The sequence below is a fragment of the Oenanthe melanoleuca genome, chromosome 3 (assembly GCF_029582105.1).
Source record: "Oenanthe melanoleuca isolate GR-GAL-2019-014 chromosome 3, OMel1.0, whole genome shotgun sequence".
Taxonomy (NCBI): domain Eukaryota; kingdom Metazoa; phylum Chordata; class Aves; order Passeriformes; family Muscicapidae; genus Oenanthe; species Oenanthe melanoleuca.
The window spans coordinates 105,640,455-105,662,724 of record NC_079336.1 but is presented as its reverse complement, the minus strand read 5'-3'; the positions used below and the strand labels follow the sequence as shown (position 1 = coordinate 105,662,724).

At 48.9% G+C, this 22,270-nt stretch overlaps 3 protein-coding genes across 9 annotated transcripts; 2 read left to right on the top strand and 1 right to left on the bottom strand.

Moving 5' to 3' along the window:
* The first annotated feature begins 368 nt into the window (after positions 1-368).
* GALM (galactose mutarotase) lies at positions 369-15,900 on the top strand. Of its 2 annotated transcripts, none has more exons than XM_056488937.1 (8): positions 369-1,648; positions 2,133-2,287; positions 5,031-5,237; positions 6,378-6,459; positions 7,381-7,522; positions 7,615-7,789; positions 8,263-8,374; positions 11,327-11,514. In XM_056488937.1, exons 1-7 carry the CDS (start codon positions 1,453-1,455, stop codon positions 8,338-8,340), a joined length of 1,035 nt encoding a protein of 344 aa, XP_056344912.1. In that variant the 5' UTR covers positions 369-1,452; the 3' UTR covers positions 8,341-8,374; positions 11,327-11,514. The 2 variants fall into 2 exon arrangements, with proteins under 2 accessions (XP_056344912.1, XP_056344913.1); XM_056488938.1 differs by lacking the exon at positions 11,327-11,514 and adding an exon at positions 15,398-15,900 and having other exon boundaries at positions 468-1,648.
* On the bottom strand, positions 9,605-17,424 carry SRSF7 (serine and arginine rich splicing factor 7). Its single transcript, XM_056488939.1, has 9 exons — positions 17,334-17,424; positions 16,834-17,014; positions 16,542-16,718; positions 15,575-15,649; positions 15,383-15,484; positions 14,938-14,991; positions 12,858-12,902; positions 12,269-12,304; positions 9,605-11,364 (listed from the first exon to the last, which is right to left on the bottom strand). Exons 1-9 carry the CDS (start codon positions 17,359-17,361, stop codon positions 11,310-11,312), a joined length of 753 nt encoding a protein of 250 aa, XP_056344914.1. The 5' UTR covers positions 17,362-17,424; the 3' UTR covers positions 9,605-11,309.
* Positions 17,112-21,844, top strand: GEMIN6 (gem nuclear organelle associated protein 6). 6 transcript variants are annotated; one of them, XM_056488944.1, is made up of 3 exons: positions 17,112-17,266; positions 19,104-19,249; positions 21,104-21,844. In XM_056488944.1, exons 1-3 carry the CDS (start codon positions 17,183-17,185, stop codon positions 21,507-21,509), a joined length of 636 nt encoding a protein of 211 aa, XP_056344919.1. In that variant the 5' UTR covers positions 17,112-17,182; the 3' UTR covers positions 21,510-21,844. The 6 variants fall into 6 exon arrangements, with proteins under 6 accessions (XP_056344919.1, XP_056344916.1, XP_056344917.1 ...); XM_056488941.1 differs by lacking the exon at positions 17,112-17,266 and adding an exon at positions 17,452-17,713; XM_056488942.1 differs by lacking the exon at positions 17,112-17,266 and adding an exon at positions 17,455-17,695.
* The last annotated feature ends 426 nt before the right edge of the window (positions 21,845-22,270 follow it).

Genomic DNA, 22,270 nt, shown 5'->3' with positions numbered 1-22,270 from the left:
CTGTGTTGGAAATTAATATTTAGCAACCCCTGGTTGACTGATTGAGGTGTTTTGGTGGGAGTTATTCGTTCTTTGAACAAATTTTAAAAACGGGCCCTCATAGAAATACAACCATGTCAAATTGTAGTGAGGTTCTCCTGTGCCTTGCACTTGAGCCTTCCCAAGAGAGGTCAAAAATGTGCACATACATTACTTAAATGCTGCCGGGGTTTCCCCCACAGACTGAAATACCTGCAAAGACAGGCAGAAAGTCGGTATTTCAAAATATTCTGTTTTTTAATGGAGTCTGGGTCAGAGCCACAGCTTTGATAATAACAGCACCCGGCCAGCAAATGCCGTGAGCCTGACTTACAGCACCTTCAGCAGGCACTGCCTTGTGCCCCTTGCGGAGGGGCTAATGGAGGGCACAACGGGAGAAAACATCATTTTGTCATGCCATGCTTTGCACGGGCTGTGAAAGTCGTGTCTGCGTGATGGAGGTGGGCGACAGGAGCTGCTGGCGGTGATGCTTCGTTCCCCGAACCTGCGAGGTGGCGGCTGCACTGCCCGGCCCGGCAGCGCCCGCAGCCTCACACCCTCCCCTCGCATCCTTCCCGCTACCCCGGCATCCTTCCCGCTACCCCGGCATCCTTCCCGCTGCCCTCAGAATCCTTCCCGCTGTCCTCGCATCCTTCCCGCTGCCCTCGGCATCCTTCCCGCTGCCCTCGCATCCTTCCCGCTGTCCCCGGCATCCTTCCCGCTGTCCCCGGCATCCTTCCCGCTGCCCTCAGAATCCTTCCCGCTGTCCTCGCATCCTTCCCGCTACCCCGGCATCCTTCTCGCTGTCCCCGGCATCCTTCCCGCTGCCCTCGGCATCCTTCCCGCTGCCCCCGGAATCCTTTCCACTGTCTTCGCATCCTTCCCGCTGTCCTCGCATCCTTCCCGCTGTCCCCGGCATCCTTCCCGCTACCCCGGCATCCTTCCCGCTGTCCCCGGCATCCTTCCCGCTACCTCGGATCCTTCCCGCTGTCCTCGGCATTCTTCCCGCTGTCCTCGCATCCTTCCCGCTGCCCTCGGCATCCTTCCCGCTGTCCCCGGCATCCTTCCCGCTACCCCGGCATCCTTCCCGCTACCCCGGCATCATTCCCGGTGCCCTCGCATCTTTCCCGCTGTCCCCGGCATCATTCCTGCTGCCCTCGCATCCTTCCCGCTTTCCTCGGCATCCTTCCCGCTGTCCCGGCCAGCTCCCGGAGGCCGCTGCCCCTCGCTGACAGCCCCGGGATCCCGGAGCTCCGCTCCGCCGGGCACGGCGCGGCTCCGCCCCGCTCGGGAGGCGGCCGAAGGTTGTTTTGGCTGCCCTTTGGAGCTGGGAGCGCTCCGATCTCGCCGCCATTGCTTCCTCGTCCTGAGCGTCCTTCCCAGGCAGGGCTGCGGCTCCCGCTGGAGGTGCCGGTGGCCGGGTTTTAGGGAGCGATGACGACGGTGCGGAGAGAGGCGTTCGGGCGGATGCCCCCGGAGCAGGGAGGCGGAGAGGTGGAGAAGTTCGTCTTACAGTCGGACAGCGTGAGAGTGGAGATCCTGTCTTTCGGGTGCATCATCACCACTCTGGAGACAAAAGACAGGGATGGGAAGTTTTCAGATATTGTCCTAGGATTTGACACTTTAGAAGGTGGGTCTTAATATGTTGCTTGGGGACAAAAAAATTAAAACCCACAATCAGGCAATTTAACCAGCACTTACTGGTTTATTGCCACACTGCTTGTAACCTGCTTGTAAGGCCCCCTTCATCCCCCAAATCATGGGCTGAAGAGACAGAGATCCTGCTGCCTCTCCTGGGCTCTGTGGTGGATGTGGAGCAGGGACACTGGTGGCAGTGTGCCACTCTGTTGGGGCAACTCTGAGTCATTCCTGGACTGGCAATGACAGAGGCCTTTTCTTTGAATCTGCAAAGAATACAAGATCCCATCAGGCTTTGTTAATCAAAGATGCGCACGACTAACGAGCTGTGCGTCCTGTGAAATGCTGGGACTGCAGCCACCTATTTAGTCCTGGAGGGAAGCAGAGAGAGACACCTCTGAGTCCATAAGCACTTCTGGAGATTGCCCATCCTGCCCCAAGGGTTCTGTTTAACCGTGTGCTGTTTCTCTGGCCAGGTTACACGAGGAAGCACCCGTTCTTCGGTGCTGTCGTGGGCCGCGTTGCCAACAGGATTGCGAACGGGAGGTTCAGCCTGGACGGGAAGGAGTATCAGCTGTTCATCAACAATGGGCCCAACAGCCTGCATGGAGGAGCCAAGGGATTTGACAAGGTGAAAATCCCAGTGTCCTGCCAGCATACAGCCTGTGGGGTTGTGGCAAAAGTGTGTGATGCCTACGCCCCTGAACCCTGTAGCATTTTCTGGTGGTTACTGAGTTGAATCAGCTCAGAAAGTGCTGTGAGTGCAGAAACAGGGGGAAGTGAGACAGATCCTGTGAGCTGCTGGGTTGGCTGGTCTTTGCCTGGGTTTGCAGGGCTGACTTATGTCATCCTTGGATGCTGAGCAGAGGGTGCTGTGCTTCCTCTGTGTGACTGCAGCTCTGAGCCTCGAGCTCAGTTCTGACAGGGCTGTTCTGGGCAAGGTGCTGCTTCTGTAGAGCCTGGACTGAGACCTGGCAGTGAGGACCCAGCTTCAGAAGCAATGGAGGCTCCCCAGGACCAGCTGCACTATCTTGGAGTGTGTCATGGAGTTGTGCCAGTGCCCAAAGAAAGTTTGCTGGGGAACAATGGTCTGTCCATGCAGACTCATTTCCACCTGCAGTTTCACGGCTGTTACCTGCCCATAGCTCTTCCCAGAGTCAGAAGGACTTGAGTTGGCAGAAACTTATCATTGCTTCTTGCTTGTGACAGCATCCCCAAGTAAGGAGAGAGCAGGGTGGTGCTGCAGGTTCAGTCTTTGCATTGCCCCTTTCCGTGCTGCTTTCATCCTGTGACTACATCCTCCAGGCTCTCACTCTGACTCACAGCAGTGGGGGATTAGTTCAGGCCTGTAAAATGCCCCAGGATCCAGGATCACTGTCTCTCCTTCCCAGCCCTCCCCTATGCCCTCCTGTGATGAAACAACCTTTCCCTGGTCCCAGGGCATTCAGCCTTTTCCCTCTCCTCCCAAGAACTGCTGCTCAAGTCAGGTATTTGTGGTACAGGTGGTAAGAACAGTGGAGGATCTCTTCTCTTGAAAGCCTTGCTGATAACCCTGCCTGGTTGCAGAGCAGGCTCAGAAATCTCTGTTTTGCTGAAGCCTTGGGCTTTGTTGGATCAAGTGCATTTGTAACCAGCAAGTAGCTGATCCTCCATTTCCCCCAAAGAACACATGAATATGCTGGTGCAGCTGCTTTGTGGGGTTAATGGGGTTTTTTTGTGAAAGGAATCCAGGGTGATGGGACAAAAGCCAGGGTGCCTGGAAAAAAAGTCACTGTGTGAACTGGCATTGGGTTGAGATAAAATGCTCCTCAGCAGCCTTAGAAAATAGGGAATACTGGGGGTGACTTGGCTGTTGTACCCCCAAAGAGGACTATTTGGTTGGTTTAAAGTTTCTTTATACACCCTGACACTTGTGATCTGGAGCTGAAAATATGCATTTCTTTGTGACAGCACTTTAAGGCTGTCTTCTGCAGGCAGGGGATGTGGTCTCTTCTTCTGCTTCTTCACCTTGCTTGCTGAAGTCTCACCATCTTGCTGGGGACAGGGCAAGGACATCTCCTAGCCAAAGCTTTGTGTTCTCTGGCCTATAGAGCCCACTTGGACACCTGCCCAAGACTTCCTCCAGCCAGGAAACAATTACTGTTCAGTGATGCTGAGCCCTCACTGGTCAGCCCTAACAAAAAACACACACTGCCATTTGGCTGTAATTATCTTGGTCATTTTCTGAGCTTTTCCTATCTTGCAGACATCAGTGCTGTGGTCAGTGTGTGGTCTGATGAGAGTAGCTGGCAGCTGCACATACAGGGCAGCAGTATGTGACCACACTGCTGGAGGACTTCAGAAAATAACTCTTTTATCTTAAAAAGAAAAAAAAAAAAAATAGTGATACCTGTATGCTTCCTGGACTTTAATAGCTTTTTTTCAAAGAACTTAAATAGAAACTCGTATTTTAAAAACTGCAGCACCCTTACCGCAGTGGGAGCTGCAGTCAGACTGCACACTGTGCAGGAGGGCCTGCTCTGCAGCCAGGTACATTTGGTGTCCTCAGGTTCTGTGTTTGGTGAAAATGCTGGCTTTTGACCATGCCCTATGTTGGTGATGTCTGTGTAGGACACGAGAGGGATCAACTCAACAGCGTTATCTGACCCCTGTTCCTAAATCTTGATTAGACAGTAACTATTCCTTAGGGAAATGGGAAGCTCCAGAGAGCCTCTTGTTGCACATCCACCCTCTCAGCACAAGGCCTATAGCCAGGGCCAAACAGCCTGTCTAGGCAGCTGTGTACAGTGTGCTGGCTTGCTTCCCTTGCCAGAACGTTTGGCTCCAAGCTGAGCACTGGTGCTGGTCCTCTGGCAGGGACAAGAACTGAAGAGCTCTCTGGGTATATCTGACAGCACATCTGATACCATTTAACCCAACCCCAGCCCCTGGGCAGGAGCTCCCAGTGTATTCTTACCCTGCCCTAGAAGCCAGGGCCTGGTGAGCAGAGGGAAGGAGAGCAGCTTGTGGAAGTGGTGTCACTCATGAGAAAATCCGTGGAAAAGGGGTTAAGTCCAGCTGCAGGGCAAAAATCAAGCATATGGACTCTCAGGCATGGCATAACACAGGCTGGAACAGATCCCCTGTCAGACCTGCCTCGTTGCCAAATTGCCTCATTTGTTTGGCTGCTGAGTGGAAAGCTCATTCCCTGCTGGTGGTCCTGGCTGACCAAGAGCAGGCTGGTGCCCGTGTTTTCTTTGGAAAGGCGATTGGAACAGCCTTTGTTTCAGTGCAACATCCCTTTGTGCCTCCTGTCCCTGTTTTTAGCCCAGCCTGGGGCAGGAGGGAAGGGCGCTGTTCCCATTCCTGTCCCACTGAGGCCATGCTCCGTGCAGGTTCTCTGGAGCCCCCAGGTGCTCCCGAATGGTGTCCGCTTCTTCCGGCTCAGCCCTGATGGCGAGGAGGGCTACCCTGGTGACCTCAAAGTCTGGGTGACCTATACCCTCAGTGGCAGGGAGCTGGCCATCAACTACCTGGCCCAGACCACCAAGACAACCCCCATCAGCCTGACAAACCACGCGTACTTCAACCTGGCAGGGCAGGTAAGTGTGGGGAGATGGGCCCTGTTTTGTCAGTGCTTCCTGAGCACAGCATCCAGCTGAGCATGTTGGTTCTCCTTTTGTGTGTAACTGGGCAGTTTTGCTCTCTTCTGGTCTCTTGGGAAGATTATGAAGGAGCTGCAGAGCTGGTATGCCCCAGTGGTGGCCATTTCTAAGCTGTATTCTGTTGGCATTTCTGAGAGAGTGGTGTAGTTGAGATCAGGGCCTTGAGTGGCAGCACCAAAGTACCCTGGTCAAAATGGGCAGAAGAAACATCATGGAAAGGGGATGTGAGATTGACAGGATTGCAAACCAGCAAGGTTGCAGCAGCAGGATGCAGAGGGCTCCCACACACCCATACAGGGTTTTGTCAACCACATGGACAGTGAATTGCAGCTGTGTTTTAATCTCACAGTTTATAACTGGACTTGGAGGAAAAGGATCTTAGAAATGAAGTGTTTCTGGGCAGAGCAATAGGATAATACAGAGACAACCCAGCCCCTCTGAGCAGGAGCTGTGCCCTGAGAATTGCTGTGCAGTTGTTGTACTCTCTGCTGGTGCTCCCAGAGGTGCAGTAAAAACCAACACCTGCAGTGTGCAGCTCAGGAGTGTTCCAGAGGAATAGGAGACCTTTGGGCACGAAATTGCTGCTCAGATTAGATAGTGGCCTGAAGGCTCAGCTTTGAGCCTGCTGCCCTTCCAGCCCAGCAGGTTCCCTGCCAGCATTCCTGAGGCTGTGGAAGAGGAGGAGGAGCAAACAGCTGCTGCAGTGTAGATGAGACAGGAGGATGGGTTGCATTTCCCCTTGCTTGCTTCCTTCCCCTTCTCCCTACTGCTCTGTGCTCAGTACCCAGCATGTTTTGGCTAGTCAGTCTACAGGGTGGTAGTGCTCAGTGAGGTACAAGTACAGATTGATGGTGTTATCCCCATAGGATTTACAGCTCCTAGGGCTCATGGATGTTTTTGCCTGTGCCAGTACCTTTGTCCTGTGCCCAAGGTCAAGGTGGAATGAGGGCTGGGAGGTGCTCCAGGCAGTACTTGATCAGCTGGGGCACCACTGTGAACTCACAGCTCACAGCTGTGCTTAGAGCTGCTTGAACAGCAGCTGCAACAGGAATCCCAGCATTTCCCATCCTCCTGCAGGGCTCCAGGGATGTCTATGACCATGAGATCTCCATTGAAGCAGATTCCTACCTGCCTGTGGACGACACCAAGATCCCTACTGGTAGGTGGTGCAGCACCAGGTGGAAGTGATCTTTTTGAGCAATGTTGGTGGGTGTGGGCAGCAGCACTGCCTGGCAAGGGGGATACACCAGCACCCAGGGGACCCCAGGCACAGTGGGGCCCTCACCTTTGGGTGCAGTCCCACTGCATCTGAGCAGGGTGGGCAGAGTCAGGTGCTGGTAACCGAGTCCATCACCAGCCCCAAGGAGCAGGCAGGAGCAGCAGGAAATGGGCACGTGGAATGTGAGGCTGTTATGTGAGTCCATCCAGGAGACAAGCTCCCCGTGGCACCTGGAGGAATGGATTCTCTGGTCCAGGGGCTTCTGCTCAGCTTGGTGTGTCATGCTTGTGCACAAATAGGGGAAGAGCTTATGGCCATACCCCACCCAGTGCCCTGCTTCTCCCTGCTGCTTTCACCATGGAGCTGTTTCACATCTTAGTTGTGGCTAGCTTGCTACCCCTGCCTTTTGCAGTTCCTTCTTGTGTGGGTGGCCTTAGACCAGGGCTGAAGATAAGATTTGTGCAATTGTTAAAGACAGACCCCTTGTGTGCAATGCTTGCTGTATTTTATGTAAGTACCTGAATTGGAACTGTTTCATTTTTTTCCAAGGTGTTCATTCTGCCCTCCATGCAAAACCCCTCACCTTTGGGTTGGGGTGACTGTTTTGCACCGTGTTTAGTATGTCCTGGGGTTGTTTGTGCTGCTTTATCAGAGGACACTGTATGCCCACAGCAGGTCTTAACAAGGACTATGTAGAAAATACTGATTTTGTACATATACAAACTTCTGTACATTTTCTTGCTCCCTGTCTGTGCTTTGCCCCTGGTAAGAACAGCAGTGTCCCCAGGAGCTGTGCTGCGGGACAAGGCAGGGTTTGCTGGCAGGTGGTGAGTGGCTGAGCCTGCTGTTCTCCTTGCTTAGGGGAGGTGGCCGCCGTGCAGGGCACTGGATTCGATCTCCGGCAGCCTGTGGAGCTGGGCAAGCACTTGCAGAAGTTTCATCTGGATGGCTTCGACCACAACTTCTGCCTGCATCAGGGGCAGGACCGACGCCTCGTGGCCAGGTAGGCTGGGACCTGGGCAGGGTCCCCACCCCTGGAGACAGGGCGTGCCCATCCAGCCACTCCCACGTCATCCTCCCCTGGCGTCTCTGCAGGGTTTTCCACCCGCCCAGCGGCAGGACCATGGAGGTTCACACCACCCAGCCTGGCATTCAGTTTTACACCGGGAACAACCTGGATGGCTCCCTGAAGGGCAAAAGTGCTGCCACGTACCCCAAGCACTCAGCTTTCTGCCTGGAAACCCAGAACTGGCCCGATGCTGTTAACAAGGTGAGCTGTCCTTTCTCCCCCCACGGGTTACTTGGGTCCTGTGGCAGGGGACATACCCTCACCACCCTCCATGTCTCTGGGACACTAAAGGTAGGAACAGAGCCTGCTTGTCAAGGGGACACTGCAGACACCAGAGGAAAGGCAGGCCACAGTGGCTTTAGGGTCAGTCAGCGCAGCAGGGACTGGCCCTGTGCATCCCAGCTTCCCAAAAGTGTGGGGTCTAGAACAGATGATCCCTCTATGGCCTTGCCATATCGTCTTCTATCTGAATCGTTCCTCATGGCCTGAATTCAACCAGCAGTAGGACTCACCCACTCAGCCTGCTGGCAAGTGGTGGGTGTTACACACTGCTGCTGAAAATGGCTGCGGGGAGCTGTGGGAATCTGCCTTGGGAAGAACAAAGGGATACAGCCATGCTTTCTGGTCCCATGGAATGCACTCACAGTCACTGATGTGCTGCTGCCTCTTCCCAGCCTCACTTCCCCAACGTCCTGCTCCATCCGGGTGAGGAATACAACCACACCACGTGGTTCGTGTTCAACACTGCTTGAGGAGAAGGGCTGCTGACTCCCACCACTGAGAGGGGTAAGTGCCTCCAGCAGCTGAGCCAGAAATCCTGCCAGGTGCCAAACAGAGCTTTCCAACTACCCTGGGTGATGCATCTGATCTGGGAGCATTTTTCCTCCGTCGTTTTCACCTGTGGTTTCTGCTGGCTTTGACTCCTGTCACCACCTCTCTTGCTGTCTGGTCTGTGCAAAGCTCTCACGCTCTGTCCAGCCTCTCACCCTGGGCACTGGATTTTGTTTTGGAGTAAAAATGCCAGGCACATGGCATGTCGCAGCTCCAACTACAGCAGGGAATATCTGGTAATATACATGTGGAGCATGTGGAAAAGCTGATGCAGTTGTGATTGTTTGTTACAACATCTGCTATTTCCATCAAAGTGGTCTCTCTAAGTGGTGTGCAGGATAGCTTTGAGGAGGATGGTGTGCTGGGATTATCCCAGCTGGCTGCTCTGGATAAACTCCTATGTTCTGCCTTGGTTGCTGAAGTGAAATGGGCACACCCGTTTAGTCCTGAATATACAACTGCAGGAGAAAACCCATCATCCTAATACTGTGTTTCCATGTGAAATCTCCAAAACCCTGTATCAAGGAACTCTCTGATGAAAACATCCAAGTTTCTGAGGCTTCAGAAAAATTGGCAGAAGCCAGGGGATGACAGCACCATCTTATTAGGGAGCTGATAGTCCACTCCCCAGTGAAACAGGTAGACAGACAGTCCTTGCATCAGGCACCGTGTCCCACCTTCTCCTGCCATGCTGCTGCACCCAGGGCCTACAGCACTTCACCATGCTTCCTCAGCTGCAGAGATGCAGGAATGCCCTTGATCTCAGTGGAAGTGCCTGGCCATTGGGCTTGCAAATGTGGCAGCCCTGTCACAGTCAGTTCTGCCACCCTGACACTGAAAGAAGCGCCCTGCTACTCTCCTGCTGTGCATAGTGGTCAGGGGATCTTTTCCAACTACTCACAAACACTGTATGGAATTTGTGGTGTAATCCTACCAAACTCAGGCCAGAGCTCAATTTTGGACAGCACAGCTGCACAGAAGCCACCTCTCTGACTGCTCACCCTTTGCCCCTTACAAATGCTGGTTGTCCCTTGGAGTGGCTGACTGCACCAGCACAGCCCTGCTCCTTGCTCAGGTTCTCATGCCTGGGTTTAGAGGAACCCCAGCCCCCTTAAGAAAAACCCTGGGCTCTTCTGCTCAGTCTTCCTGTGTCTCTGGGTACTGAAAAACAGGTACCAGTAGAGCTGTCGTGTCAGTCTGCATGTTTATTGTGGAGCAGGTTTGCCTTGGGAGTACAGAAAAGAAAAGGTGATGAAATTCCAGAGCAGTGGCATACGAGTGCCTCTCACCAGGTTCACAATGCACAACCAGTAAAATATTCCAAACACGTATCACAGGCTTCAGGCATTTGGGGTCAATCACTGCAGGGTAATATTTGTGTCAGCCCTGCTCTCCCAGTGTGGCAGCAGGATTTCGTGACCGTGGCCAGAATCCACCTGGAACGCCAATGGCCACGGTGAGCCCCAGCAAGGATCCAGGCATAAAGGCCAGAGGATGCTGCAGCAGAACAGCACCTTCAGGATCTGGACTGTTGACTCATCCACTGGAAAAGCTCCATGCAGTCATTATTAACAAGAAATCTGTTTCTTGAAAACCATGAGTTACCCCAGGTGTAACAAAGTTCATCTTGTAACTTTATTTAAGCTTTTCTGCAGTGGTTTACACAGTGGAAGCAAACTGCCATGATGGATTTCACTGGAAGCCCAAACAGGCCTGGCTTTCCATTGCAGTGCTTACTTGCTGCTAAAACTGGCCTTTATTTCTGCTAGACAGCCAATCCCAGCAAAAAGAAAAGATGCTTTTCTCCCCTCTGCCTAGCAGTTTTTTGTTCACAGTCCAACACTGTTGCCAGTCCCTTGCTGTGATCAGTGCTGAAGTGCTTTATCATGCAATACCTTCATACAGAATGAAGACAATTTGACACACCTATACATAAATAATGACTCCTGCAGGTTGTGTATTTGCTGTAAGAAACTGGCACCATTCAACAAAGCCACCTCCAGGATATGGGCTGCTTTACAACCATACCAGTTTCTGTCAAGCAGTTTAGAACTCCTGAGGGCAACTGAGAATCTTTCATTTTAAGGATCTTCCCTCAAAGAAGGAAAACACACCTTGAGATATTTTAACAAGTTTTCTTTATATCAATAGCCTAAGGAACTAAAAAATGCAACAAGTGAAAGTAGCAATTGCCAAGTTATTAATGATTTCTATTACCTTTAGAGGTTTCTGCAGATGTTATTTGCTTAAAAGATGTGTTTTGGAGGAAAGTTTATCCTTACATTTTTGGGGCATCTGGTATCAACAGTCAAATATCAGAGAATGAGCTCTGCAGAATAAGCAGATCAGGCAGAAAAATGAATGCCCACTTAATATCAAGGAATGAAAACAGCATATGCAAATTTTTATCCATCTGTAGACAGAGATGGATTTTAAATTCCATTTCAAGGAGAGCAGGAACTGATCCTTTCACCAAAGACCATTCAACAGTAGATGTAAAAAGTGACTACCTTGAGAAGACACCAGCTGGGATTAGTGATTCCCATTTTAGACACTTTTCATCCACATTACATGGCACACAGCTAAAATTATCCAAACGTTAACAGAAGCAGCAGGGTTACTACAGAGGAGTTTTAGTTAAAAATACACGTTTTATTTCAATGTGCCAATAAAAAAGTCCCACATTTTCATATCACATAAAGTTAATTCAAACAATAAAAAGAGACCTGTGCTAGTCTATTGGTGTGACTAACTCCGAAGACCCAGATCATGCCAAATTTTAGTTGATATACTCTTCTATCTACATTCTTACATTTACAAAGACACCACAAAATCCCTTATAATAATGTAAGCAAAATAACTTTCTTCCTAAAAGATTAACTTCATAACTTTAATCCATTCTTTCAGGACTTGCACTTCGTTGAGGGCTTCCTGATGGTGAACGACTGAAAGGAAAAGAATCCACAATTAACTTTTCAGTAACTGTTGAGAATCACAAATACAGGAAAAAGCAACAGGAATATACCCAGACTCTGGTTCCCCTTAAGCACTCTTTTAAAATAAAATAACCAATCACTATTGACAAAAGCAAATGAGTTGATGATCTGGAGATAACACTTTTCTTTACTTTTATTTTTAAAATGAGATCACTGTAAGGCCATCTAGAGGATATTACTTATAGTGGCCTCCAAAGGGGCAAGATATTTCTTCACTGTTCTGATACAGCAGCTTGTCAAAACCTACCATTAAGATCACTCAGCATTTATGAGGACTTATTCATGCCCTGGTGATTGTTTGACACTGAAGCTGTAAAAATGAACTATTAAAGAATTCTAATTAGGGAAAAAATGCTGCTGATTCTGTCACCACATATTCTACACATTACTCTGTGCAACACAGAGAGAGAAAACTATTTACTGACTTACTGGAAAAGAAAAAAATAATCTAACAGCAGTGAACATAACAGGCTTGATTTTCCATTTCCATTCCTGCTGTGCCAGGTTACTCCCCCAATGTCAATGTAGCTTTTAATGAGACTGAAAGCTGATTTCCTATGTTTATTCAATGCTTTCAGCTCATCAGTCTCCGTGCAACAGAACTGTGTGTGAACCAAAAGAGGAGCAGACAAAGACAAGGCACTGCTACATAACCCTGAGAATTTATCACCACATATACGTATTTCCATACAGAAAGCCACAACCACAACATCATTGCTGTGAAAGAGATCTCAGCAAAATACCTTCCCAGTATTTTCCTACAAGCAGCAGTCAAACTCCTCAGCAGAGAGCACTGCAGATACCAAAATACCAGCTCTACTGGGTCTATGCTATTAGTAGGAGACCAACCTACCTTCTCTTTGGAGATGGTGACCGGGACTTTGACCGGCTGTCAAAACAGAACAGCATTAATGCAGCTGACATGTCAAGTGCAACTCTGAAGTTTAAAAAAACCCCCCACCTATCAGAAAGTAAATTACAGGGGTCTAGCCAGAAGGTCTTTCCAATGGTAGTTTTCAAATCAACTTTTCCTCTGACAGGGATTCTCCACTCATTTAGTGAGATGTATTTTAAGCAACTTTATTCAGCAGACAAACAGAAAAACAAGGGGTGGTACTAAGGTGAGGCTTTGAGAAAAGCAACATCATCAGATTTGTGTTTTTAACAAAGCTCAAGCTCTTTATCTGATGGACAGAAAAATTTAACAGAACTGAGCACAAAGGCACAAAAAATTAGTACTAGTTGGAAACTACGAAGTGTTAATGAAAACCGAGACAGGTAAGGAACACATTCCAAAGAGCTCCAGAGCAAATTGTTATAATTTCTGTCATATCACAAAGAGATCAGCTGAGGACTCATGTTTGGGGGATATTTTCCTAAAGGACTAGGCTCTGTTAATCATGCAAACTGAAATTTGAGATGCTCTATGTGTGCGTGCTCACCTCTTAGCCGGCGAGCCAGACTTTGATCTGCCATGAGACCTAGACCTGCAATAAGAAAAAGCACAGCTCAGCAGGGAAACTGACAGCATGCAGGTTCCCACGTTTGGGACTGCAGGATTCACACTTAGTGTATGTGTGCTGTCATGCTGAATACACAGAATCCTGCAAGTTAACAGGGTTTTGCCTGTTCAGTTTCCCAAGAAACCTTTTTACATGGATGCTGCACGTTGCTCTGTACTTTGGTCACTAGCAGATGACCAGTGTTTGCTGATGCAGGTGGCAGAAGCACAGGAACAACCCAAATCCTGATCAGTATTTTCAAAGAACTAATAAAAATCCATGCTCTAAACTTGAAGGTTTTATTACACTTATTAGCAATATCTGCCACTGCAGTTGCAGACAGCTCTTCTCTGTGAAGTTCATCTTTTATATCCGCTTGCTTAAAATATTTTTTTAATGTTTAAACTTAAACCTTATGAAAAAAGGGAAACATCCACCTTTGATACCACTGCACCACAGGAACACTAATACTGCCTGAAAGCCTCGCTGAAATTTTGAGGACCTCCAAGGCAGTACTCTACATTCCACATCCAAGGCCTTCCGCAACAATTTCCAGATGTGTGTTGTGACACTGTCAAACCAGCAAATATCATGTACTCAGTCCATCTCCCTCATGCACCCAGAGCCTGTCTCTGGGTACAATGCATTCCTTGGATTCTTTTGTAAAGAAATAATCTTTCAATTGCATAAGCACAATTCTTTTGCCCCTTCTGTCTAGTTGTACATCTGCAATTTCCTATGCCTCAGCCACTTAATCCCTACTTACGATGGGAAGTGTCACACAATGTCACTACAAGTACCCTTTACCCTGCAGAAAACCAGCCTGGTGCTAAAAGAAAAAGCAATGGTGGTAAAATCAAGATGTTTTCCTCTTTGGGAGTCTGCTGACTGTAGCTGTTTCCTGCTCATCACTGACAGTGAACAGTGATAAGCCACAATTAAGTCATGTTGGAACAACCAGTACTAAAATTTAACATGGTTTAGCCACAGGTGTATCCAGTCAGAGGCACTGCTCTACTGCCTTGGGGAACCCTCTCTTCTCTTTCTCTTCAACAGCTTCTGGACTATTTGTGTGAGTTTCTGCTCTTAATTAAGCCATCATCTCTCCTCTCCCTGAAAACTCCCATCATTGCTTGCTGTCCACCCCCAAAAAATGCCACCTTGACTGGGGACTTTTCCATCTGCTTCCTTAGCAGGAGCCTGCTTCCTTAGCTGAAGCCATCCTGTATTTTCCTGTGTTTCCTCATGGTTCACTGTTCCTTGTTTCAAAGAGCAGCCATTAAAACCAGCACAGCAGGCACAGGGATGGGCTGGGCCATAAACAATTCAAAATCCAGAGCAGAATTTCCATTTACTCTTGTTCTTGTTGAGGACACCCAGACAGCCCTGCTGCCAGGACAAGGCTCCATGAAGCTCCATGAAGGACAAGGCTCACAAACTGACTGTCACGTAAAGTTTAAAGGAACAAGTAGCATAATGTGTTCCTTTAAGACCTGACTGTTATTCTTGTGACAGGTTTATTGGTACAAAATAATTCCGACAGTTATTAATCTCAAATTAAAATCAGCTCCCGTAGATGGACACTGATATTCAACAGAGCTGGAATTGCAGTTCTAACACTCAGGAGACACCAGCAAGCCCTTCAAGACTCGCCTGGCTGCAGAGAAAGCATTAACACACTACTGGAAGGGCATCCTGCATTCTCTGGAATATAGTAGGAAGAATCCACAATCTTGTGTGTACTACACAAAGAAAAAGAAACTTTTGAGATTAATTCTACATTTGGTAGATCTTAATGCAACCTGATCAAACCAGTATTTGTGATAACCATGGGGACCTAGATGTTAGCAGTGTGCAAAAGAGTAAGAGAAGAGAACAATCTTCTGCACTGTTTTTTGAAACTAGAAACCACTAACTTAGTGGAGAGAAAACATGTATTTTTCTGGAAAAAAAGTTCCCGCTCTTAGAGAGTCTGAACAGACTTTTAAGCAACTTTTATCAAGTGTGTACAGTCACATACCTGCTTCGGGGCCATGTAACAGATCTGGATCTAGATCTGGATCTTGATCTAGACCTGAAATTAAAAAATTGAGATAAATTAAAAGGAAGTCAACTCAAGTAGAAGTAATGACAATTACAGCACTATATAAATTAATGTCTACATGTGGACTAAAACCCACATGATCACAGACCTACATGATCATTAGACATTTTAGACAAAGAGATCCATTGTGGGAGATGCCACTGTCTTAAGGTAACATCTCAAAACTCAGTAGCATGTCTGTGAATTTGCTAGGATTATCAGAAACTTTTTAAAGCATGCCGACTGCTAGAGGTAAGAATCTTTTGAAATCTGCTATCCAATACCTTTTGGAATCTAATTAGAAAAAACCGACAAAATAAATCACATAGCCTTTTAAAAATTAAAAGGCTGGTTTACCTGATCACCTGAGTTACTGATTTACCTTGATCTCTTCAAGGAACCTGACCGGGACCGACGAGGAGACACGGACCTAGACCTGCGAGGAGACACGGACCTGGACCTACGATAGGAAGCAGACCTGGACCTGAAAAGAAAGCAAAGCCAAGAGATGGTCAAGTGTAGCTTTTTCAGGGCAAAAGAAGGCAACAGCAGTAAAATACCAAGTCAAACATACCTCCTACCACGGCTGCGACTGCGTGACCGGGAATACCGTCTTCCTCGGGACCTCGAGCGGGATCTAGACCGGGACCTGGGTTTAGGTTAGAAAAAACAGGTATCAGCAGACAGCTGCAGCAACCAGCACGAGTGAGGCCCTGCTGAAGTCAAAACTTTTTTCAGACAACTAAAGAACTATCATCTGTCAGTTGGAAAAATGTCTGGGCCTACTTGTCTTGAGCATTGTTACTACCTAGAAAAATGTTAAAAGCTGAATTACATTGCAGAATTACATTAGAATAGAAAACACTGTAATGCGTATTTAAAATAAACCTTGCAAGTTTGCAGGTCGACCCTCTTTGGCCCAAGGTCTAGCAGATCTAGACGATCTAGAAGTATCTATAGGCGAGCGCTGCATCTAGGTAGGTGTTCTCTTCAATCTAACGACGATCAAACTGACAGCCCAATGAGCCAGGGTGAGTGAGGCTTGATTGACGCAAGAAGATTTTTCTAGGTGGGAATGTGGTCAATCTGGTGTTCCTCTTTCTAAACCGGAGGGGGGCCCCAATTGAAAGCCAAATTTACTGTTACGGCGGTCACCGTCTCAAATTTTCTGCCCTTAAAGAATAAGGTGAAGCTACGTGTAGATGGCTCGAGGGGATCTGGCCTCTTATGCTGATCACCTCAAGGTCTAGGAGGATCTTAAGTGTCGGATTTGCAAGGCGCCTCAGCATGAAATCTTAAGGCTCGTGACATTCTGAATCAAGGCGACTGACTCAAACGAAGAAACCTGAAAGGTTTTGACCAGGTTGATTATTAAGATATTAACATTTGATAGAAATAGCAACAAATTGTAATATACACCTATACATTTACTCTAGCGTTTAAGTTTAAAGAAAACCGGTGTAACATTGTGTTCTTTGCTAACAAGAACTACACAAAAGCGAGCTGGCGAAGCAACGCGGCCGCCCCGGTCCCGCACGTACCTGCTCCTCCTTCGCCGGCTATAGCGGTGACAGTCATAGGCATAGTGGCCTTTCTCACCACACTCGTAGCATCTGTCGTTGGGGTCGAAGGGGCGCCGGGCGGGGGGCCGGTCGTAGCGGGAGCGCCGCGGCATCCCTGTGGATACCTCCACTCTGACCCTGGAGCCGCAGATCACCCTGCAACGAGTCCACGAAGACTCTGGGTAAACACTTGCAGTCCATGACACAACTAAAAAGAAATAAACTTCCGTCCTCTCTCAGCAGTCTTGGCAAAAGTGAAATGGACACGTACTTCCCGTCCAGTCCACGGACAGCATCTTCAGCATCCCGGGGGTCCTCGAACTCCACGAAGGCGAACCCCGGCGGGTTCCTGGCGATCCACACGGTTCTCAGCGGCCCGTAGTAGCTGAAGGCTCTCTCCAGCTCGCCTTTGCCGGCGCCCGTGCCCAGGTTGCCCACGTACACCTTGGTCTCTGCGGGAGCGGAGCGGGGCTCAGCGCGGGGCCGGGAGCGGGCGCGGGCTCAGCCCACCCCCCCCCCCCCCCCGGCCGCCGCCATCTTGTCCGCGCGGCCCCTTCCCGCCTTCACTGCGAGCGCCGCGCGCCCGGCCGCGCCCCCTCCCCCACGGCCGCTGACGCAAAATGGCGGCGGCGACAACGGCGGCGGCGGCCGCGCCGCCTTCATCCCCTCCTCAGCGGCGCCCGCCGGCCGCCCAGCTTCCCGCGGTAATCGCCTCTCTCCCAGACCGCCTTCCCCCCCGTGCAGCCGCCCGCGGCCCCCGGCAGTTCTCACCGCCTCCATAGCGGCCGTAACGCGACATCCCCACGGCTCCGCCGCCCGCGCGCACGCGCCGCCGCACGCGCCTGCCCCCTGCCCCGCTCCCCCGCCTCCCTCGCGCCGCGCGGAGTCGCGCATGCGCGCTGGGCGGTGGCGCGCGCCGCGGGGCGGGCTCCTCAAGGGGAGCTGGGGCCTGAATGGGAATTGGCGGGCTGGGTGGGAATATTCTGGACAACCTTTCCCTGAGAAAGCGAAGTCCCAGTCCTGCTGGTGCTGCTGCAGGTGATCATCTGCCCGGTGGAAGTAAAGCCAGCAGGGCCTTTCTGTCCTGGCGTCTCCTGAGTGGGAGCAATCCTTGGACGCATCCAGTGTTGGAGGTGATTCCCCATCAGCTGGTGCGTAGCCGCCTCTGGAGTGCAGTGCTTGTTCTTAGAGTGAAGACAATTAGATTTGCTCTCCCTGCTTTCCAATAGACGAGCTGCGACTGAAACAGGGCAGTAGCTGCAGTGGCGCAAGCCATTCATGCACAATCCTCGTAGTAGTGGAGAGGCTGAATTGAGATTCCCATAAAAAAAGGAAAAAAAAAAAAAAAAAAAAAAAAAGAAATTGCCCCGTTAAGCCTGCTAAATAAGCCTATCTCATTTTATACCCTTTATATTTTTTTGTCAGCAGTCGCTGAACCGTTGCATGCTCGCTTTCACGAATTACTGACAAATCACCGAATTAGTGACTAGCATTGTGTGGTTCGTCCCTAGGAAGCGCTGCGGAAATGGAGGAGCTCCGGGGTGGGAGTGGGCGCTGGAATCCAGCCTCTCCCCCTCACGGCGGCGCGGGAAAGCTCGCTAAAAGCAGCTCGACAACCAGGGAGCAAAAATACCTTATTTTTACGTAGCAGCTGCACACAGCGTCCATCTGCCCCCGTTAAGGGAGCCGAGGCACGGCTCGGCATGCGGCAGCCGCAGCCCCGCTGCGCCAGCGGGAGCGTCCCGGGAGCACATCCAGCTCCGGAGGGGAGCGGGATCGCAGTGCCACAGGCAGCGTGGGCTGATACGGGCAAACCTCAGTGTCACTTATGTGTCCCCCCCGCAGCCGTGACACTCCGTGTGGCAGCATTCGGGTCACCCGTGCCGGGGAAGGCGCTCGGCAGCGGCAGGAAGCGGCGGTGCCGCCCGGGGGCCCTCGGCGGGAGCGGGAACCGGGGCCGGTGAGCGGGAAAGCGGGACGGAGAGCGGGGCCCGGGGCTCCTGCCCCCGCCCAGATGGGCTGTGCAGGCTCTCCCTGCCGGGAAGGCATTCCCGGGGAACAAAGCTCCCTGCATCCAGCCCTTTGTGCTCCCCGGACAGCGCGGCGCCCGTGGCCCTGCGGCCCCGCTGGGGAGGGAATGCTGGACGGCGGAAAAGGGTGGTACAGCGCCTGCTGGTGCTCCAGCGCTGGGCATGAGGAGAAAGGCGCTGAACTTTCACCTCCAAGGTTTTGCAAGAAGGCAGAGCAATAGATGGAGTGTTGAATGCAACGGGAGAGCATAAGGTTACAGAACAGAGGGGTTTGAGGCTTTGCTGTGTGCCTTTAAAAACAAGCGGGCTCCGTGGGGAATTACAGAACTGCAGCTTTATGCAAACAACTTGTGTGAATGTCTGCTTTTTTTTCTTTTTTTTTTTTTTTTTTTTTTTAAGACGGCACATTTTGTTTAAGATAAATGTTTACATAGAGGCAAACCCAGTTCTGACGTGAAGAGCAAAGCATAAAGATCGACTGCATCTGCTGATTGATCTCGTTTTTTTCTAGGTCCTGGATGTAGGAAATATGAATGACTGGCAGAGAAAAAGCCCTCTAGATTGGGAAACGTATGTGAACAAATTGGTGAAAGTAATTGCAGTTGAGAAACATGAATATGAAGGATGGGTTTTAACAGTTGACCCAGTTTCTGCCACGTAAGTACCAAAGCTTTTAATTTTGTAAAACTAATAAAATCCAAAATTTTTAGGGGGAGAAAAAATCTCAAGGCTGAAGCAAACTTATTTGGAGCAAAAACAGCATGTTATTTTGTCAAGTTGCAGCTTCTGCTGATGGCTGCAGCCTCCTTATCTTCTGGTTTGTACTTCCTGTGTACCTCATCTCTGGCTGAGCATGGGAAACTAAAAAGTCCTTGATTTAGAATAAGCACTGCTTAGCAACAACCAAAATATCAGTGTGCTAGGAACTTTATTCTCACTGTAAATTCAAAATGCAGCACTGTGCCAGCTTCTAGGAAAATTGCTAAGAAAATCAACTCTCTACCAGCTGAATGCATGTGTTCAAGGTGAAAGTTCACAGCTTGCAGTCAAGGTTTCAGCAAATCCAGCCACTCATGCTAAGCAAGTAAAGCTAAGTGAACAGCATATTAAATCACACAGTATTATAATTCCAAGTGACTTACTCTTATTTAAAACTTACATATTAAACTATACTATTACCTCTCAACAATCCATGTGCTAAGGATTGCTTTAAATAATATACCAAAACCTGCTTTACGAAGAGTGCAGGAGTGTTTTCAGTGCTTTAGGTGTTGAAATCCTTAGCCTTTGTCCAGAGTTCTTGAATTGATGTCTGGCTTTCCACTCCAGCCAGACACCCAGAAAGTGTAGAGGCTTCTGTGGAGAGCAAGCAGGGAAAATCAGGGCCATTGGACAGAAAGTGGTACCACAGATCTCTGGTGTCCCAAGTGAGTAACTTGAAAACAGGGTTTGAAAGGCAGAATGCACCAGGGAATGGGCAGAAATTTGTCTCCTTGCTGCCAGAACTCTTTCATACCATATTGGATGCGAGCTTGTCCCACATGAACACGAGACAGAGACTGAAAAGGAAAACATTCAGCTTCTGATGTGTTTCAGAAGAATTGGTTGCTGCTTCAGCTCTGGAATAGGTCCAATAAGCTCCTGAAGTTTCTTTTCGGTGAGAAAGGTGTGTGCAGCTGTGAGTGATTCTGGTGATGGTCCAGGCTGAAATCAAGGCATATCTCACTGGATAGATCCCAAAAAGTCATTACTTCCACTAATGGTGGCAATAATAGCTAGTGAAGTGCTGGCATCGAGTTCTGGAATTTTGTTTCCTACAGGAGGAAGAAAATGGTTTCTGATGCTCTTTGTTGATATATGAGGGAAAAATCCTAGAAATATAACTAGCTGCCTTCCTACTTTCATTTTAGGACTTCTGGGATGCAAGTGCCCTTGAGAAAAGACCAGGCTTCTACAATGTGAGCCTGAGTCTCCTGTAATATATTCCTGTTGTATTTCCATTTCACAAACTGGCAACAGTCGTTAAAAAAATACTCTGTTGGCAATGATCAGTAAATATTACTATTTTTTCATTGAAAGGTTCTGGTATTGTTAGTTGCCTTCAGCATTCAAAGTGCTGTATGTATGAAGGTATCACTGTTTCTGAATGTTTAAATGTTTTAGGTTCTTCAGCAGTGTTGGGAATGCTGAACAAAAATACTTAGATTTCCAGACTTGACTTTATTTTTTTAAAGTGAAGTGTACATTAGTGTTCTTCATGGGGTCTAGAGTAGTTTCAAATTCAAGACCAGCAAATTCAAGACCAACAAATTCATTACCTGCAGAGCTCCACATTTTTAGTATTTTAAGGGTACAGCAGCATGTTTTTCAAAGGAAAATGCTGGGTGCTGGATATTGCCTAAATACTTGTGTTAGGCTGATGGTAATGAGCTCTTACCTCCAAAACCTTGGAGGCTGCTTCTCAGTCTTCAGTTAAGAACAGGAACTTACACAATCTTCTTTCCTTGGCAGCATTGTCCTTGCAACATTCCCAGAGAACGAGAAAGGGTCCATATCATTCATCATGGGCCATGCCATCCAGGAGGTGGAAATACTGCGGGAAGGGGACAGTGACATGAAGCAGCGCCTCGCTCGCATCTCCGCGCCCGAGGAAAGGCAAGCCTACAGCCCGGAGGAGCTGGAGAAGAGGAGGAAGGCCTTGAAGAGCTGGCTGGAGACGAACCACATCCCGGTGGGGGAGCAGGGGGAGCAGGGCAGGACGCTGAGCGTGGCGGGGGTGCTGACCATCGAGCCGCCGTACGGCCCCGAGCAGTGCAGCAGCGCCAACGAGATCATCCTGTCGCGAGTGCAGGACCTGCTGCAGGGCTACCTCGGCCAGCAGCGCCCCGACCCTGCCCAGGAACCCTTCTGCCTCTAGGAACATGTTCACTGTTTGCAGAAATGCTGCCTTTTGGCTACTTTTGTCTTGATTTTTTTGTATGTAAAGGAGAAGTACAAACTCAAAGCATAAGCGTTTTTTCATGCGCTGTTATTATTAGGAGCAAGCTGTTGGATGATGATGTATTAGACTGATTTATCAGTTTAACTTGTCAGTTCAGAATTTTTGTAACAGTATTGTAAAAGGTATATATAATACACTTACTGTTTTCCCTTTAAAAATAGTTGAATTATCTAGTGCTGAAGGCATGTTTATTTGAACTGCTTACCAGATTTTTATTTTTATTAAAAATAAAGACAATTATGACACCTGGACTTCCCAAACCAAATTTTAAAAAATGTTCAGAAAGCTGTTTTGTTTTGTTGCTTTTGTGGCTGGTTGTTTGTTTGTTTGTTTGTTTTCCCATTAGTGTTCTCCTGGTTTAGAACATAAATTACAACGTATGTCCAAGTTTGTAAAATTATAAGGGAATGTTAACAGGCAAATAGCAGATTTAAAAACCATTACCTAAATGTATTTGTTATTTTAGAGCAGCAGTGCTTGGAAACTAGTGTTCTGTGAAAGGAAAATTTGTTCCAATTCAGTTAGTGTTTTCTAATGCTCTGCTTCTAGTTTAGGCCAACAAGTGATGTAGGAATCATTATGTGATTATTCCTGAGATTATTAATGCAGTGAGGAACATTTAGAGCCCTCATTTGTATCAGTGTATTTGTTCTTATTAGGAGATATTGGTGTGCTGA